Source organism: Arctopsyche grandis, chromosome 6 (genome assembly GCF_051622035.1).
Source record: "Arctopsyche grandis isolate Sample6627 chromosome 6, ASM5162203v2, whole genome shotgun sequence".
Classification (NCBI taxonomy): domain Eukaryota; kingdom Metazoa; phylum Arthropoda; class Insecta; order Trichoptera; family Hydropsychidae; genus Arctopsyche; species Arctopsyche grandis.
The window spans coordinates 24800446-24820252 of NC_135360.1; the positions used below are offsets into that span (position 1 = coordinate 24800446).

The 19807-nt window shown below is 32.9% G+C and overlaps 1 protein-coding gene and 1 long non-coding RNA gene across 3 annotated transcripts in view; one reads left to right on the plus strand and one right to left on the minus strand.

The window, feature by feature from the left end:
- Positions 1 to 19807, minus strand: part of LOC143912975 (acetylcholinesterase-like) — a 70353-nt gene that overhangs the window by 14972 nt on the left and 35574 nt on the right. For both annotated transcript variants that reach the window (XM_077432458.1, XM_077432456.1), the window contains exon 4: positions 9135 to 9298. In XM_077432458.1, coding sequence (XP_077288584.1) covers positions 9135 to 9298 — 164 coding nt within the window. The remainder of the gene's footprint in view (positions 1 to 9134; positions 9299 to 19807) is intronic.
- LOC143912976 (uncharacterized) overlaps positions 1 to 19807 on the plus strand; it is a 100494-nt gene that overhangs the window by 6541 nt on the left and 74146 nt on the right. The gene's annotated exons all lie outside the window — the stretch shown is intronic.

Here is a 19807-nt window from a genome sequence, read left to right on the forward strand (position 1 = left end):
GTTTTTGCATCAGCCAGATAAAAACTTTTATTTCAAATATTTTTGATCAAAGATACATAGTTTCATAATTTAATTTTTTGTATTTTTAAATATATGTTACACAATAACATGTTCCTAGTGCAAATTTTACTTAATTCATTTTTTTGTTAATATTATATATTGAACATAAAACGTGTCTATTTTGAATAAAAATTTGTAAGTGTAATATTTTTGTTAATATATTTTTCTTCAACATCTAAACTTCATAAAATTTATTGTTTAAAAAAATAAGGAGTGGTGGAGGGGGAGGAGGGGAGGTCACTGAAATTCAATTTGCCTAGGGGCGCCAAATACCCTCGGGCCGGGCCAAGGTGCTGCCTGTAGGTGCAAGACGTTCCCTACTTTGTATTTTATTACTTGATGCTTTTACTTTATCTGCTACTATTATAATGCTTTAGTTTTTTTATTTAAATTATTTCTCATCTCTCTCTGTATTTTTTCGACCATTGAGGCGCATTTGGGATTCCTATAATGCCACGATGGTCCAAACTTAAGCTTAAATGAATAAATAAAACAAATGCGCATTTATCGTATTATTATCTATATATTTTTTTTTTTTCAATTTTAATTTGTACGTCTTTTTAATGAAATTATTTTTTTAAATCATATAAAAAAAAACTCGTGTTTGTTTTATGTTATATTTTTTGTTGATGTTTACAACACGTATCTTACACGAAAATCTAATAATTTCCATGCACGAATGTGGGGTTATATTATCAAGGGGCGAGCAGATGAGTTATCGTTGACCCTTTCGCCGAACTGTTGGTATTTTGAAATGTTCACGTATCGAGACGGTGGATGCTGGGCGATGACGACGCGTCATCATCACGCCACACTTCATTTTTCACAGAGGTGACTGTCGTCCCGTGCGATTGTATTACTCAACGAGTGTCGTATATATGTGTGCATGTACATATGTACATATGTATGTCGGTGACACGCTTAAGGACTATCGTTTGACGGTGAAAAAATATACAATTTCTGTGTTACGCTTTGAGTGTTGAGAAAACGTCGCGTCATGTTAACCCTCTGCACTCAGACGTGCGACAAATTGCTCGCTCGCTGTTGAATTTATTCGGTTTTTTTATTGTTTATTTTCCAGTGTGTGTGTGTGTGTGTGTGTGTGTGTGTGTGTGTGTGTGTGTGTGTGTGTGTGTGTGTGTGTGTGTGTGTGTGTTTGTGTTTGATGTGTTGTGGTTTGCGGTGGTTTTTCAGTGGAAAATAATTTTGACATTAAATTAATGATTGTGAGTTGTGTTGTGACCGCTCTTCTTTAGGTAGTAGTGCAAGCTGCTATTGAATGAATTGTTTGTGATGTAAATATATATATATATATATATATATATATATATATATATATATATATATATATATATATATATATATATATATATATATATATTAAAAGTAGAATATACTTAATTGGGACGCTGGTTATTCGGGTCAGCCAGTTATTTAGTTTGAGTTCCAAAGAACGCAAACCACAAATAGTAATTCTTCGCTTTCTCTTATTCGAGCCAGCCAGCCAAATAGATTTGGAAATAAAAATTGTGTCAATTAATTTAAATCCTTAGTAAACATAAGTATATGTATGTATATAAAAATAGGATAATGATTTTTTGGGACAGCCATAGATGTAGTCGAAAAATTTTGCGTTGTATCAAATTATTATGTAGGTACATATATAGCTTAATTCGATGGTATATTTCATAACTGAATATTTTTTGGCAAAACAAACGTCAAATGGGTTGCCAGTAACAAAAATAAAATTTGACAAAAACAAATACTGACCCTAACAACCTAATATTAAGTGAATAGGGCCAATCCTAACTTAACCTAACCCTTAAATAAATAAATAAGTGTTGGCTGCTAAAATATTACGGTTACCCAGTGAAAATCTAACTGATTATGATTTCACTGAAGCGTCAAATTTTATTTATTTACAAATTTTACTCGGCGATCGCCGATTCTGTTGTGCGAGCTATTTTAGAGATTTTAATCCGACATTTATTGTCGTTTTGAAATTTGTAATTTAATTTATTTTAAAGTCGTGCCAAAAATATTATCCCTATAATAATTACGTATTTATAATTGATATTTCTTGATCTGTATAGTAAATAAATTTGTCACATTGGAGCGATCTATAAGACGAGCGTGCATGATTGAATATGCATGTGTAACATACAGTAAGTCAACATTTAAGATTATATGAATATATTGGAATGGGTTCCAAATGATTAGAATAATTTGATGATATTATAGCATAAATTCGACGTAATTCTTAAGAGATTATTATTATATCTAGTAAAAAATGTTTTTGTTTTATTCGACGTATTGAATTTAATTTATATTCGTAAAACTCCAAGTAAGAGAAGTGAGTCTCAAAATTTATTCTGTTTTGAAATATCGGTCGACTTATTCACGTATAAAGATCAAATTGAGAAGTCGCTTTCAACACACACACACACACACACACACCCACTTCCCATCTCTCCTCTCCTTTGGGAATAAATCAGTCCATGGATTGATATATGCCCAATTTTGGTAGCCAACGTAAGGGTAAGTCGATCGGGGGGAAAGGGTGGATAGAGGTTGGTGTGGTGTATGGGAATGGTGCTCTTTGTGGCGGACCCGCTGATATATGTACGAATGTATGTACGTGTATGTATGTATATTTACGTTGAACAAAGTGCCCCATCGCACAAATTGGATTCTAGCTCTTTTCCAATTCGAATAAACATTGCGCTGAGCACTCTTGTGCCGCGCCGGGGCGAGAGGTATCCTCTCGAAAACTTAATTCCATTTATCGGGAACCGCTTTGGAAAATTGTGATTCGAGTCCCGGCGAGGCGTTAATCTGCTAAACTGGCGAAATTCCGGTGCGAAACTGCGAAGAAAAATGCAGATTTTTACACTGAGGGCGTCCTAATGGAATTGAAATTCCATGGCCAATTGTGTCCGGTCTCTTTCGTAAGCTGTGACTTGGTGTAGAATTATTTCAATTAGTAATTACACGACTTATGCATATAAATGTACGGCCTAAATTTTCATAGATTACAATGGTCAACAAAAAAAATCACGTTTTTATAGAGGTTTGTAACCTCTTCTTAATTCAGAAACGATTTGGTCGTGTGACGAAGTTTGGGTTCTTATCCGATCGTTTTCAAACTTTGCCATTTTGCTCGGTTTGGTCATCAATATAAGTGGAAATGACGTCCGCCATTACGATGGTGAAAAATAATCTATTAAGACACGTTTCAAAATACTACATATGTATATATATAATAATATAATATAGTCATATTTTTTCTTGATGTCTATTATCCGAATTGATTGTTCAGACTGTTCCACCAGATTGTTCGGTTTAGCCTCTTATTACTTTATATCCCCTTTGGCCGCCATCTCGCTATTTCAGATTTTAATTGTTTAAGCGCCTATAACTTTTCTTATTTCACTCTATATTTTATAATTATTATGTACAAGCCTCTTTCGTCTGACAACATTTTGATTTTGATATCCTAGATTCTTCCGATCGTTTTGAAACGTTGCCATTTTGCGCGGTTTCAAATCAATCAAATCAAATCCGCCAGTACGATGGTGAAAAATAATTGTAATAAAAAGTAAAAATCGTTCAGCCTACTATTATCCACCCGGTGTAGGATGATACGTAGGTAAAACGCATATGCTGTCTTTTTCGGTGACCGGAAAAATGCACTCGCGATAGTTGCACTCTTGATCATCCAAACTTTCAACGATGCTCAAGGAGAACTAACGCAATAGAATTTCACAACAGAAGCGTCAAGGGGTATTTGTATGTTGTCCGAGGGTGCTAACCTTTTTTTGTGGAATTCTATTGCGTAAGTTCTTTTTGAGTGCCTTTGAAAATTAGGAATTGTCGAAACGGCGCTACTATTCAGTGCAATTAAGTGCATCTTTCCGGGAACCGTCCTTTTCACCCCATTTCGACCAATTGCATTTTTTAGTGAAAGAGAGCCAAAATATCAATAGAAATATGTCATAATATGTAAATATATATGTTACACCGAATCCGTGAAATTGTCTATTACACGCAATCGGCAAGAGAATTGCCGAATGCGTGAAAAATGCAAGCATGTTGCCCAGTTCACGGATTTGGCAAATTTTTTGGCGAATGCGTGTATTCGGCAAGAATTTGTCTGCTCAAAGCATGGAGTCGGCAAATAGACAGCAGCGCTCCGGTGTTGTTTTTTAGAACTGGACAGGGTGGACAAATGTCAAAGTGACAGCTGAATGAGGATGTTTAATTTACATATTATTATGTATAATATGACTACATACATTTGTTCCGATCATATCATATGACTTATACATAAATTAATGCCATTTTTATACATTTTGATCAATATTTTAACAGTGAAACATATGTATGTAGTCATATTATACATAATAATATGTAAATTAAACTAAATTAAACATCCTTATTCAGCTGTCACTTGGACACTTGGTTATAATATAACACGCTGTCCAGTTCACGCATTCGACAAAGAATTTACGGAATCCGTGAACTGGGCAACGTGCTTGCATTTTTCACGCATTCGGCAATTCTCTTGCCGAATGCTTGTAATAGACAATTTCGTGGATTCGGTGTAACACATATATGTATATATAATCGATATGCGCGAAAATATTATCTCTTACGCTTTCAATTAGTGAACCTCAAATTAATCAATAAATAAAAAATGTTGTGGAAATGAGTTGCTTTTTGCAAAGATTCATCTACCAACCTACCCAACGTTGTCATATATTTTTTACAAAGATAATTTGCAGAACTTCAACCTGTAGATCAACCTGCAGACTGTAGATCACCAGCTCGAATAATAGTTATCGTTAGCATCATTGTAGCTCAATTTAACGATGTAGGTTTTTTCTTTGGTTCAAAACGATTTTGATGTCGCTTTTAATACCAATATGTGTATGTCTATATCTGATTGTTTGATATACATATTTTATTGTACCTAAATCGTATGCAAATTAGAGCCACATTCTTGATCTTTGCTTTTAAAAGATTCACGTCGACGAAGCAACCAGAGAGTAAGTAATTTGTTCGACGTGGCGGAAAACGCGCCTAGTTGTAAATTTTACAGGTGGCCCTTTGAACCGGCACTGTCACAAATCAATGATTTATAAGGCATTGGGATTTACCGGCGCCCTTGACACCGACTCTTGACATTCTACAGGGGCGTACCGAGTCGCGTGACGCCCTACTACTATTATATATGTATGTATGTCTACATATTATATTATCGGACACAGACGCCCTTCCGCCAGGGTCGCACTTAACCGTGGCTAAATCTCCTTTTAATGCCGGCGACGATTCGAATACCAGATTGGCCTAATCTCTACATTCGTATCTTGACTAATTGTGTTCGTTCGCAAGTGTTTTGTTGTCGTTTTTTTTTGTTTTTGCACGCGGTCTGGGGTCAATTCTGAATTTGGGCGCTGGCAAAAAATCTGATACGGCTCTGGACGACGGTTAATCGTGCGGCTTAGCTTCGTAGGGAAAAGTGTCGCGTTTGAAAATTTATGGTTCTATGATATTGTTAAGATATGTCATTGGTGGACAACGTTTCAGCTCGAGCATTATTTATATTTAATTTTATATCAGCGCGGGCTGATTTTTTTATGAGTTTTATATAAAAACAAGCTATTTACAAGTCTTAGATTTTCTTCGTTTATTTCAATATTGTTCTTATTATTGAATTTTGACGCAAATATGAAGAAATGAAGTATTTAAAATTCATTATACTATGTTTAATTATTTATTTATTTTATTATCATAATAATTACAGAAATGTGAGAACCTGGAACGAAGGAGTTCCAAATGAAACACATGTAGTAGTGTTTATTTGTACGCCTTAACGTCGGACAAGCCTAACGGCAAGTGCCTCATACACGCTCGTTCCTAGCCATGCACCTCACACACACTTCTTATCACTCAAGTTAGTCAACCACACATTTAGCACGTTCGAAAATCTTTCCTACATAAATATGAATAAATAATAATTATAACAATAATAAATTAATGACCAATGTGACCTGACAGGTTGCCCCGATGCACCACACCGGTCTATATGTATGTAAGATTTGGTTTTTAATATGTATGTAAGATGCATAGTACAGAGCGTGAATAGCTAGAATGTATGTGTACGAGCTACATAGTTATGTACATACCGGTCTCCGTGACGAGACAGAATGTTAAATTACAGAAAACGCAAATATCGGAAGGCAAAGATCGAAAATCGAAAGATCTTAAGTCGAAAGATCAAAAAAAAATGGTGCATGGTAAACGGTACATACTTTGAGTTTGCATACGTAAACGGTACATGCGGAGTTTGCAAAATTTGTAGGTTCTAAATTAAAAACTGTAGATGCAGGCCGAATTTTGATGAAGAGAGGCTTTAGGATACCCCACTTGTGAGATAAAGATCTGTGGATTTTGCATGTGCTTCCCACTAGTGTCTGACAAATATTTGGACACTTTCTACTGGGGTTCCAGATATGATTTTGGAACTGACCTTCTATGATAATACAATTCAAATGCAAGCCTTAGATTTCAGCCTACATAGCTGTCATACGTTCCGGTTTGTAGATCAATGTTCCCGTGTCCTGGTACACGAGTCAGTTGTCCCGGTATTCTACATGGGTCTACCTCACGGGCCCGAATGTTAAACGCCCGAAAACGCAAATATCTCACTTAATTTGCGCGAGCAGGATACAACAGGAACAAGAGGAACAGGCTTTTCCTCCCGTATTAATGTGCGCGCGCAGAATACGGGAGGAAAAGCATGTTCCTCTTGTTCCTGTTGTATCCTGCTCGCGCAAATTAAGTGAGTATGTACCGTTTACCATGCACCATTTTTTTTTTCGATCTTTGCCTTCCGATATTTGTGTTTTCTGTAATTTCAAATTCTGTCTCGTCACGTAGACCCGTACATACATAGTAGCCATATATGAGTCTATGGAATGCCCAACATTTAAACCTACAATTAAATATTGTCTGATTGAATCTACGTGCATCATTTGGAACCCCTTGCACCCTGATCCTACATGTACATATGTTATTAAAATTCTTAAAATATTTTAGCCAGCTTATCTACATAAATATTTACTCTTACAAATAGTAGTGAAGTCCACCTGTATTAAGTATATACATATATGTATATACCTAAAGTTAGATTTAAATTTAACTTGCCGGGAATCGATAATGCTTTGAGAATTCAAAGTATTGACTTTTCTCGTTGTGTGCTCTATCTATTCTGAAAGAAAATACTGATTTTTCTCGTTGTGTGCTCTATCTATTCTGAAAGAAAATACTGATTTTTCTCGTTGAATAAATGGGAATTTTTCCATTTCCTTTTGATTGCTCATTTGGCACAGTTTCTCGAATTGGTTTTTCCACCACTTCACTGTCATTCTGCGTCCGTAGCCTCAAATAGATTCTCAATCAATAACGAAAACAATTAAATTGAAAGTGCACAGCTGGAACATCCGACAAAATGGAATTCGCTATTAATTCGTACGGTTTTCATTTATGCGCATCGTCGAAATGCAAACTTTTGATGATGATTTTGCATGCGGTCGCGTGAACGAAACACTATTCGGCACGACTGTTGCGTGCGACTGTCAAATGAAATTCAACATTTAAAATTGAAATTTCGCTGTAAAATAACATTTGTCCGTCGTCGGCCATTTACAAACGTAAAAATGGAAAGAGAGAGAGAGACCGGTTAGTCGGAACAATTAAATTAAACGTTCGTAAACACGATCGACGCTCGCGATAATTCATTGTCGATTGGCGTATCGCCGTTTTACTTCAGTAATAATTTATTTATTTCAATTTTTGAATAGTATGGGTTCTAAGGTAGGGTGAGTGATCTTTTACGTTTCGCATCGACGAAAGTTGAAAATCACGACGTAATTTCGATTTACATTGATAAGTTGTAAAACTCCGACTCTAAACCTTTCACGTTCATAATAATAATTGAGTTGAGAATTTCATCTAACTTTTGAAAATTTCATTCTGAAGTTTTCCTTTGAAAATACATTTGATAGATTTGACATTTATCACTTAGAAAGGGCGCATCAATTTGTCGACATTAAATATCGAAAATTTCGCCCGCCTACAATGTCTCCAATGCAAATTTTATTTACACTTGTATTGCGGTTTGTGATTTTAACTCAATTTGTGCGTTTGAAGTTCAATCTGGATCTTTTATGTCAAATTCTCGAACTTGATGTAAAGATTTATCTTCTTAGGTAACTAAATTAATACGACTTTGGTCAACTCTCAATTGTTTTGATCAACTCTCATCCATCTCAACCCACACATTTTTCTGATTTTATCCACATATGTATCTCCTCTGTGGCTTTCCTTGCACCCTTTTACATTCTCTCGGGTACCAATTGAATACTTACATATGTATTTCGTCCGTTATTCTAACTATGTGACCCATACATTGCCGTTTTAATCATTTTACTCTCACCATTACATCAACCACCTTTGTCATACTTCTAACTCACGTATTCATCTCTCTTATTTATGCTAAGCATATAACGTTCCATTCTTCATTAAGTGCACTGGACCGTATACAGCATTCTGGCATTCAATGCCCAAGATTTTCATCCATACGTCATCACTGTCAATACACATTGATCGAAGATCTTTTTGCATTTATCTATTTACCGTTTATTTAGGCATTTAAAGTTATTGGTCAACAAAATACTGACCATAAATATTTACATATTGTCGTCTCTTATACCAGAAAATCGTTGTTTGGTAATTTTTAATGGATATAAAGAGAAAAGATATTGAATCTGTGACGTTTATTTTTTAATTATATTTTATTCAGGAATTATTTTAATAAACTGAATTAATATTTTAGCATTATCGATGGTTGGTGATATTCCAATTATACGTAACCACGTAATTTTGTACTTAAAATTATATTACACACATACATATGTATGTTCGTATGTAATATGGTATTCAAATATGTACTATTATAAACATATACATAAAAGCTTTCTATAATAATACATGTATTTTTAAAAACTCACCCAGTCAGTGCAAATCTGGAAAAAGCTTGCATAATCTTGTTGCTTAAATCTCTTTCCCTGGCGTTGTACTGCAATGACATATTCAAAGGATGTCCGAACACGTACTCGATCTCATCCCCATGCATCACCCCCATCCATTCGCCCCATAGGGATGTGCTCGTTCGCTGCAATAAAAAAAGAGAAATTTTCAACGATTAAATGGGAAAAATGGATCAATTAAAAGCACTCTCACGCTAAAAACCAGTGTGCAGATAGCATTTAATAGTTGCACTAATCTGGATTGAGCACCTGTGATTTTTCCGGCAGTAAAAAATGCAATGTATCCCATAAAGTAATGTACCAAAGCGGCGATGTACAACCTGTTAATTTAAATGGTCTTTTATATACTTCTTTCTCTCTTGGAGTCATTATTTTATTTAAATCCATCCATGCAAAACTGAATAATTATTTTAATCTGTATTCAGCCGTAGGTTTTGAGCTCTGAGAAACTCAACAACGATGTTATGAAAATTCTTTTGTAATAGCCTTTCTTTAAAGGTAAATAAATACTAAAATTGGATTTATTATATTGTATTTTCCGTCTCAGATCTCAAAGTCATTTTTAAAAGGTTTTTCTTAGTTTCACTTAATAAAACAGCAGTGTATGTATTTTCAGCTTATGTAAATATTAACTGGATTTATTTCTGTGTCGTAATTTTATCTCATGTATAAAAGTAGGTTACAATTTAAATGACTCCATGTGACTGTTAGATTATTCAATTATTAAAAACGGTAGGCTATAATTTCAACTGATAAACTCTATTATAACTTTTTACGAGAATATTTTCCTTTCTTTTCCTACATATTGATTTTATATAAAAATTTATAATACAGTTGAATGATTTCATCATGTAATAAATTTTATTGACTGGCACTTATTAATAGGCTTTATATCATTATTAGGTAATTACACTTATCAAAATTCTTTTCAGGCAGATGTAAAAATATTTTAAATTTGATTATTATTTTTCATAAACGTAATTAAATTAAGCTTTGTTATTATACGTATATATGTATGTATTTAAAAATGTCGAACTGTGAATTAGTTCCTGGAAAATTGATTTCTTGGTCTATCCAAATACATATATGTATAATATATGAAGATAGAACAAAATTAATGGTAATAAACATTCTTTTGTGTATGTATAAATTATAAAAAATATAATGCTTAACAAATAAGGGCTACAAAATTTGATTAAAGAATTTACATTTAAAATGTGTACTTTCATTTATATTTAAATTTTGTTGGGTTCAACCTTTCCTGTCAGGAAATGGATCAATTCATTTTTACATATTTTGTTATACCAATCTCAAACAATATTTTGAAATTGTGTTTAAATATATTCCGTTGTATACATATGTAATAATAGTAGCATGCATAATTTACCCAACATTTTGAAACGAATAAGAATTGAATAAAGAAAATAGTATTATATTATATTAGTATAAAATTAATAATCTCCGTCAAAATATTATGATTATTAAAATATAAAATTATTGTTTGGTAGTGATAGGAAATTATTTCAGTAATAAGTCGTTAAGCTATTAATTAAAAGGTCTCAATTTTGTTGCTGTACAGAGGAGTAATAGAAGGTGAGTTTTTAAAATTTAAAAGATAAGATGAGTCGAGAAGTGTTTGGAAAATGAGAATGGAAAATTTTAGAAAGACATATATTGATTGAAAATGACTACACATATATTGATTGAAAAGGAATAAGGAATAATTTAAAGTACTTTGTTGAACAACTTCAACTTTTAATCTATGATAATACATATGTATATGTATGTATGTACCTTTTTTGTAATGTCTTCGATTTATTTGAAATTGAAAACAATTAAATAGATAATCTTAATTGATAAATTTTAAATCAAATCTAAAAGTATTCAGTGTATGTAGCTTAGTAGTACAACGCAACAGCTCATATTTCATATTCGCGTAATATACACATTAATTTCGCAGGCGTTCGCTATCCGTATCGCATTTCGTATAAATCGCCGAATAAAATAATTTATCGCGAATAAAATAGCCCAGTTTCGTATTCGATTTAGATAAAGCCGCGGCCTGCAGATGATAAGCGTTTAAAGGCTGTTTCGACTTTTGCGTACGCGAAAAATCGCACGCGAAATTCCAAAAGCGCAAAACGCGAACACGTACAAACCGATATATCGTAGAAAAGTATTTTCGTTAAATGAATTTAGAATAACATACGCCAAGTTAACAATTATGTTTTGGCACGAAATCCAGTTTGCTCGAACAATATCAAAATGTGTACATATTATTATTTAATACTTATTGTAGATTTCATTATGTAGTATACGTAAGCTGCGATTCGAAAGCTCGGGAAATGTATTCAAATTTATACGAATTCAAATTTGATACTTTAAACCCGCTCGTTACGGCCTCACGTATACTTAACGGCGTTATTAGCGCGTTAAAGGGTCAAACGCGTTGTAGTAATAATATTATAGTATAATGCGAGCCCAGATTTACAAACGACAATAGCGAATTGGCCTTTTAACACGTTGTACGCATATACGTATTCAAACATACACGTATACGATAACGTATGTTCACGTGTCACGCACGTATATTAAATTTACGATGCCGTGTCCACAGTGTGCGAAAACAGGCTCTTGAACATTAGAGAAATTAATTTTTCCGCGTCGAGAGACATCGATTAGTGCTTGAAAATAAATGTCTTTTTCTCCGATATCGAAAAACGGGTCAAACGGGTGGTGGAAAATGGGGTAAAAAAATCTCACTCGTATTGGTGATAAGGAAACAGCAATCACCGTCCATTCTACTCACTATAATGAGGCCTCAGCCAGTCAATGGTCGAGAAGATTTAATCTGAAATGGCTGGAGTGGCCGTAGACCACGTGCACGTCGCTAATAATGGAAGGAAGAAAAAATGTTCGCTTGGGAAAATAAAATTAGTAAAATATTTGAGTGGAAGTGAAATTGATAATTTTCAACTGGCCTATAAGTAAGACAAATTTTCTTTGTAAAATATTTTTAAACAAAGTTAATTGCATATTCATACATGATGTGTATAAAGTCGTATAAAATAGAGACGTGTGTGTTGATCTAATATTCGGTTTCAAAATCGGAACTTTATTTTATTTTATTTTCACGTACATACATACATATATGTACGTCCATAGATCATATTTATTTTATTTATTTTATACCAGGAAGGCCTTACAGGTAATTAATTGGCCAGGAAGGCGCATTGGGGTCCACCTGTTAGACCTTTCTGGAATATACATATCTATGTAAAATTAAATTAAATTAAATTAAGTACCGACAATTTTTCAATAATAGCAATATATACAATAAAATAGTGACATCTATGGACAATCAACAAAATTTTTATACACAGCAAATTTGCGAGAAATACACTATGTAGGTAGTATTTATAAGATTAAACGAATTCGAGATGATAATTAATTGAATTTGCAAGCTACGGGATGGATATATATTTATTTGATCCATCACAACAATTAAGTAAGAAAAATCAAATAGGAGACGATTGATCTGTATTTTAATAGCCACAAGGCCTCGCCAGCAGCGTATTTGGCTGGAACACGGTCTATCTAGCGGTATGCAATAGCTCTACTTATCTAGTTATATAACTACATACATATATGCAGGGCTTTTTTTTAACAAAAAATGTGCCGGAACTCAACTTTTTTATTAGAAAAAATTATATTCAAATTATAATATAAAGAATATTTGTTTGAAACATAAAAAAATGCTGCGACAAAAAGGTGCCGGAACGCCGTTCCACCGCGTTACATGGGAAAAAAAGCCTCGCTTATATGTATGTACATATATTGATTTTTAAAGTGTAATATCACATGACAGATACTATTTCTAATAAAAACACACTCAGGAGATGAATTAAGTTATTTATGTATGTATGTATGTACATACATACGTATGTATGTTTATTTATGTTTTGAATCGGTTCATTTATATTATAATTCACTAAAAATCTGCATGCTAATTATCTTTTAATTAATTTACGGTGTGGAATTTACGAAATTTTAGTTCAGTCTCGTCGATTTAATTTTTAGGCACATAAAATTGACAATTAATTGAAAAATTGACTACATATATACATATGTACATACAGTCACAAAGCTATAGCCGTTCTATCAGCTCCTGCCAAACTCTTTGAAATAAATATCCACAGATACCTCTATAGACACTGTGATTCTTTTATCATTGATCAACAGCATGGATTTAGGCGAACCCGATCGACAGTTAAGAATTTACTCTGTCCGTCAAACTATGTTACTAAGTCACTTGATGTCGGAGGATAGGTTGGTGTTGTTTATAGGAATTTCAAAAAAGCCTTTGACCTTGTTAATCACCAGATTTTAATCGTTTGATTGATCAGTCTGGGATTATCTGATAATTTTTTAAGTCTTCTAAAATCCTATTTTATAAATCGAAAGCAATATTTGTAGTACTGTGGCAGAGTTTCCGATTAATACCCTACCCATTTTGGTGTCCCTCGGGGTTCTAATCTGGGTCCCCTGCTCTTCCACATATTTAATAATGATATTTCTAGAGTAATTAAACACTCTGAATTTTTATTGTTTGCTGACGATCTCAAATTATACAAATCAATTGGTGCCCGTTACGATTCGGCTGATCTTCAGTCAGATTTGGACGCGGTTTTCAATTGGTCAACGTTGAACTTGTTACCGTTTAACATCGATAAATGCTGCTTTCTTAGCGTCACCAGATAAATAAACCAATTTTATTACTATTAGCATTTAAATGAAATTGGGCTAGATTCGGTTGTGAGTTTCAGTGATCTGGGAATCTTGTTCTGCGCGAATCTTGATTTTGGACGGCACATTGATATTATTTCCTCGAGAGCTCTAAAAATGTCGGGTTTCATACTGCATGCAAGTAAACCTTTCCAGAGTGCCTTGGTACTCCGTATCCCATATAATTCACTAGTACGAAGCATTCTCGAGTTTTCATCCATTATATGGAGCCCTAGTGATATGGTCCATTGTTTGCGAATCGAGAGAGTGCAGAAAAGGCTTCTCAGATATGCCTACATAGTTGTTTAAGGTCACTATCTCTGGCTCTATCCAAGGGCCTATCTAAGGGAGTAATAGGATATAATTCCCTCGAGTCACGGCGTAGAGTATGTACATATATCTGGAGAAGCATTTTTATAAACTACTGATTGCATTGGTATGCAATCCTCAAATTCTTTCTGAATTTAAATTAAATGTTCCCAGAAAGTACCAATTTGATGGTTTCGTCCCCTGTCGCCAAGGAAATCAAGCTCCTTAACCGGATTTCTATTGGTTTGTATTTGTTTAATCTAAAACATACTGATCTGGTTGATGGATTGTTTAGTTTTATATTTGTTTTAAATTTATATTGTATATTTTTTCTTTTTGTGTAGCCATAGTGACGACTTGGAGCTAATCTGTAATGTCACTATGGCAAAATTGTAAATAAATATATATATGTATATGAATATACATAGGTACATTCGTCCATAGACAGAAATTATAATTGTTTTATTTGCCTTTATACAGGGTGTTTGACATCTGCATTAGTCATATCTTAATAGAAAGGGCCATAAACAGTCATGTTTTTAAAAAGGTTTAACGTCTTAAAATTATTTTTTTTTTAATACAAAAAAAATATCAGATTTTTCCTACTTGACAAAATTTTCAAAACTTATTGTGCCTCTATTATGTATTTTGTTCTGTTGACACAGATGCTTGTATTTTTTTTTATTTGATTGAATAAACATTAGACAAACAAAAAAATAATAACTGATTAACATACCACTTTTAACTTGGGCAGTATTAGCAATTAACTGTGGGATTTTGATATTTTTACTAAAAACCATTAAAAATCAAATAAAAAACCGTAAGACTTTGGACTGAGGTATGGTGGCTCAAAATGTTCTAAATGATATGACCTATCAACCCTTTCAGGCTTTGCACTTAGCTACAAAACACCCTGTATTATGTATAATAATTATCTATAGATATATTGTTCTGTATACATTTCATTTCTATGTATACATATAAATGAAATAAATGTTATGATTTATTAATATGAAGTAATTAATTAAGTTAATTAATATTAACATCAAGAGAATCTTGACCGATTGATTCATTTCTTCTCCTATTCTATTTTTCCAATATTTCCAATATTTTTATACTTTAGTTTAGTTATGTAATGTGCTATTTAATCATATTATAGCTTTCATTCTTTTCCTTTTTATTTTGTATTTACCTTTTTCATTTGTTTTATATTTTTAAATTTCAATTTCTTCTTATATTCTATTTTATAACCTTTTCCAAATATTTTAATACTATAGTTTAATTATGCAATGTTCTACATATTTTGTCATGCCTTTATTCTTTACTTTTTAATTTGTTTTCCTCATATTTATCTTTTTCATTTTTGTAAAAATCTATTATTGGACTCGGATGTTACATATATTATTTATTTACTATTTGTTTTTTTATACATATCTATGTACATCCTGTCTGTTGATTTTTCAATTAATAAAATAAAATAAAATAAAATAAATAAAATTAAGTAATTATGCTTAACGAGTTTAATAATCAAATATAATCTTATAAATTCAAATAAATCTCATAATGAAATTACCAACCGAAATCAGAATTTCTGTGAAAAATTCATTTTATATTGTCTGGGTATAAGTTTGTACATAAGGGTGTTTGTAGGCGTTTGTTTGTGTTGACAATGCAATTAGTATAATAAATGTTATTCGGCCGGATGAGAGGATAAAGGGTGACTGTGTTTATCTTGTAAAGGGCTTGTTAGATATTTGTCTTCCGTTGCGCCGCAAGACGATGTAACAGTGACAAGAGTGGGGTAACATTATTCACACAAGAGTCCCAAGAGCTCGGAAAAGCGTCACATACGCACCATTATCCCATATTAATTTCACTTACATATTACGCTAATCAATATAACGATTGCGTATATGTATGTATGTACCTTCAGACCTATGTAGATAACCGAAAATGATCAGAGGAATTATTTTATTTTATTGTTTTGGTCGTATATGAAGATACGTAAGCCAAAGCACTGGTTGGGATATTGCATACTAATAGAGAGGTCATAAGTTTAAGTCCCGGCCAAATACGCTACTGGCGAGATATTGTGGTTAATAAAAACACACATCGACCGTCTAATTTTAGAATTTTCCAATCCTTCCCCTCATTCTAGTTATAACCATCTCGAATTTGTTGAATCTTATAAAAAAAGTACTTACATATGTATGTACATACAAAAACATTCTAACAATATGTGTCGCCTTGGGGTAATTCCTGTCATGGCACATATGATGAATTTTTGTGTACATATGTACACTCGTCCAACAGGTCGCTCCAAAGCAATGAGTATACTTATACAAATCAAGAAATTCGAATTTCACTGAATTGTATAAAATACTGCAAATTTACAAATCTGAACATTAATTTATCTGTGAATGTTGATTGATATGTATTCACTGAATTTCACTGAATTGAAAATGTTGCAAATTTACAAATTTGACCATAGATGTCTCTGTGGTTTTATTTTATACGTATTATCTTTGTTTAATATTTGTATCAAATGTACAATGTTTCTCGCCAGGAAACATTGTACATTTGGGGTAACCTGAGAGGCCTTCCTGGTATAGATTAAAAAATAAAATATATATACAAGTTTTTCCATCATCGTATACATTTACTCAAAATGAGTTGCTAGTTAGCAATAGGCGGGTACAATTATCACTCAAAGTAGTATTGGAATGACTGTAGAGTGGGGGAGGGGGTTAAAATTTGCAAAACAAATTGCTTTTTCGAGTGTAGCCGTCAGCTCGTAAATCTCCGGGAATTGTGATGGGCGTCTGCGATAGTCGACCCTCGAAGCCCTCGGTTTTCTCGGACCACCGTCCTGTTTTCCCGCACTTTGTTCGTCGGCTTGGCTTTTCCGACCGTTTTTCTCGACGCGTCCGACAAGAAAGACAAACGGTTTGTTTCGCTCGTCGGTATTATTGCTCGGCTCGTTTTCACCTGGCCCCGGTCTGTTTCCTGTTTCGCACCCCATACATAACTCACTTAAAAAAAGACGGCTTCATTAGCTCAAATCGATTTCCACTATTATCTATGGGGTCTCCCTGTATTGTGTTAGCGTTTGTGCAAAACTCAAGAAAGAGGGGAGGACTCAGGCCCGGGGCCCGTGCTTTTCCATTTTCCTTGTACACAAGAATTGTACATTCTGAAAAAATATATACAATAATTCCTTGAGAATATTAATATTATGTTATTTGAGGGGGAAATTATATAATTTTTAAACGTGCAACAATTTTTTTATATAAGACGGGAAGGACAATTTTTTTTGCGAAGCGTCCCGCTTTGAGTCCTAGGATATTTATTTTTATTTATTTTTACATATGTAGATATATACCAGGAAGGCTTGACAGGAAGACCCCAATGAGCCTTCCTGGACAATTAATTACAAACAATGCAGCATTTTATTATTACAAAAATCACTGTATTTTGTAAATTGAAAAACACGAAATAACAATTAATGAATTAATTATTCCATTGAAACATCTATGGATTTAGATTTTTTACATAATTTTTACAAATTATACACAAAATAATTACAGAAGATTTGTGACTACAGGAAAGATGATTTTTTGCCAATTTTTGAGGAACCGTTTGAACAATGATCAGATAAAATTGGTAAACTTGATAAGAAACGATCGATTTGGAGTCACAAATACCCCCAAATCTAACCAGCAGTTTGGCGGATCGAACCTACTGATCACTTGGTGCTAAACATACACGCTACCATTAAGCCACACTGCTGGCTAAATATATTTTATTGTATGTATATGATATATGATCACCCTAAAATGAGTAAATGTTCAGTAAAGTTGATAACTCCAGGAATTCAGTCTCCTAGTTTGTGAGAATAATTGTAATTATTATATGCATATTGTATTACATATATGTATGTAAATATATATGTAATACGACGGCGTATACCCAGAGGACTAAATTCACTTAAATTTAATGGATCAATTACTCGAAGATTTTGAGTGCATGTAATTTCTTTGAAAGTTTAATTGTACATAAAAAAACGACCGCTTTGAATATAATATATTGTGTATGAAATTTTACCGCTTAGAGAGTGATAACAATTCATATTTAAATCATTTACAACATGTTAACAAGGTTTAGATTTTAAAAGCCCGAAAACAATTTCATGAAGTCAGTCCCGAGGCTGTCGTACTTATCTTTTATTTTGTTTTTGTTTTACAAAGCTTAAGCTTTAAAACTCCCCTGACAATCGAGCGAATTATTCAGAATGTGCCGCATGGCAATTTTATTTTAAAGCAAAAATGCCATTATAATGGATCCAATGAAATATTATGGTCATTACGTGAATATATACATATTTACACAACTGAGGTAAATATACGTTTAAAGGTTCATTTATATACACTCAAACGGGAATTGCATGCAAACAGCAGTACCAAAAATATTTTTTAGTACATTCTACATAAATGTATACGTTTATTTATTCCGTGATGTGTACGTGACGTACCGAAACAGCAGCAAACGACATCATCAGTACATGTAAAGCGAACGTAGTGACGTCATGGTGGTGAGTGCACCCGTACTAACAAAAGTGTTGCTATGTATATATATTTATAGGCTGATTTTGCTATGCAAAACAAGCACAAACGTGCTAAAAACGAGTGCTGCTGTATAGTATAAAGATAACTAGTATTTTCCGTGCAGCGTTCTGCTGTCGACGCGTAGTGCTGGATAATACATGTATGTAAGTTGACCTTTGTCAGAACGTTTAAAAGATAATTTAATGTGGTTGCAACCGGATTTATGAATATGTACGGATTGAGTATCTATTGTAGTTCGATAGTATAGAATATGTAATATGTAATTCTTGTATGGAAAATTATTGGTTTTTTAGTAAGTAAAAGTTATTATGTTTGATATGTGGCCAATGAATTTGTGGATTTTTTTATAAAGCAAACTAACTAAAGTAATACATGGAGACTAAATAATAAAAAAAATTCGGGTGTGACCAACCCATGACTTTATCTATGTATTTGAGGAATATAAGAAGGTTACAAAACAAAATTCAATATTGAACTAATAACTATGATAGCGATACAAATTGAGCGCGAATATATGCAAATACTTGCACAAGACAAAAGTTCTACTTCCGGTTGTCGGATTTTGTTCAAATTTTTTTTATTATTTAAAATCAGTATAATTATAATACACATTAAATATCAAGAGGATAAAAATAATATAAAAGGTCAAAATAAAATAATGAAATATTGTTTTAAAAAAAAATACTACTTCCGGTTTACAAATTCTGACCAAAACGTTATCAAATCTAAGTTAGTACATAAAGAATACAAATATAAATTTTCAGCTCAATACGTTTAGGGGTGTGGACAGGATCCAGGCGACAACATTTTTATCCTTTGTAATAGGAGAAAATCCCACTTCCGGTTCATTAAATTTGGTGATTTAATTTTTTAATTTTACTTAAAATCACTATCTTTATTATACACAATAAATAT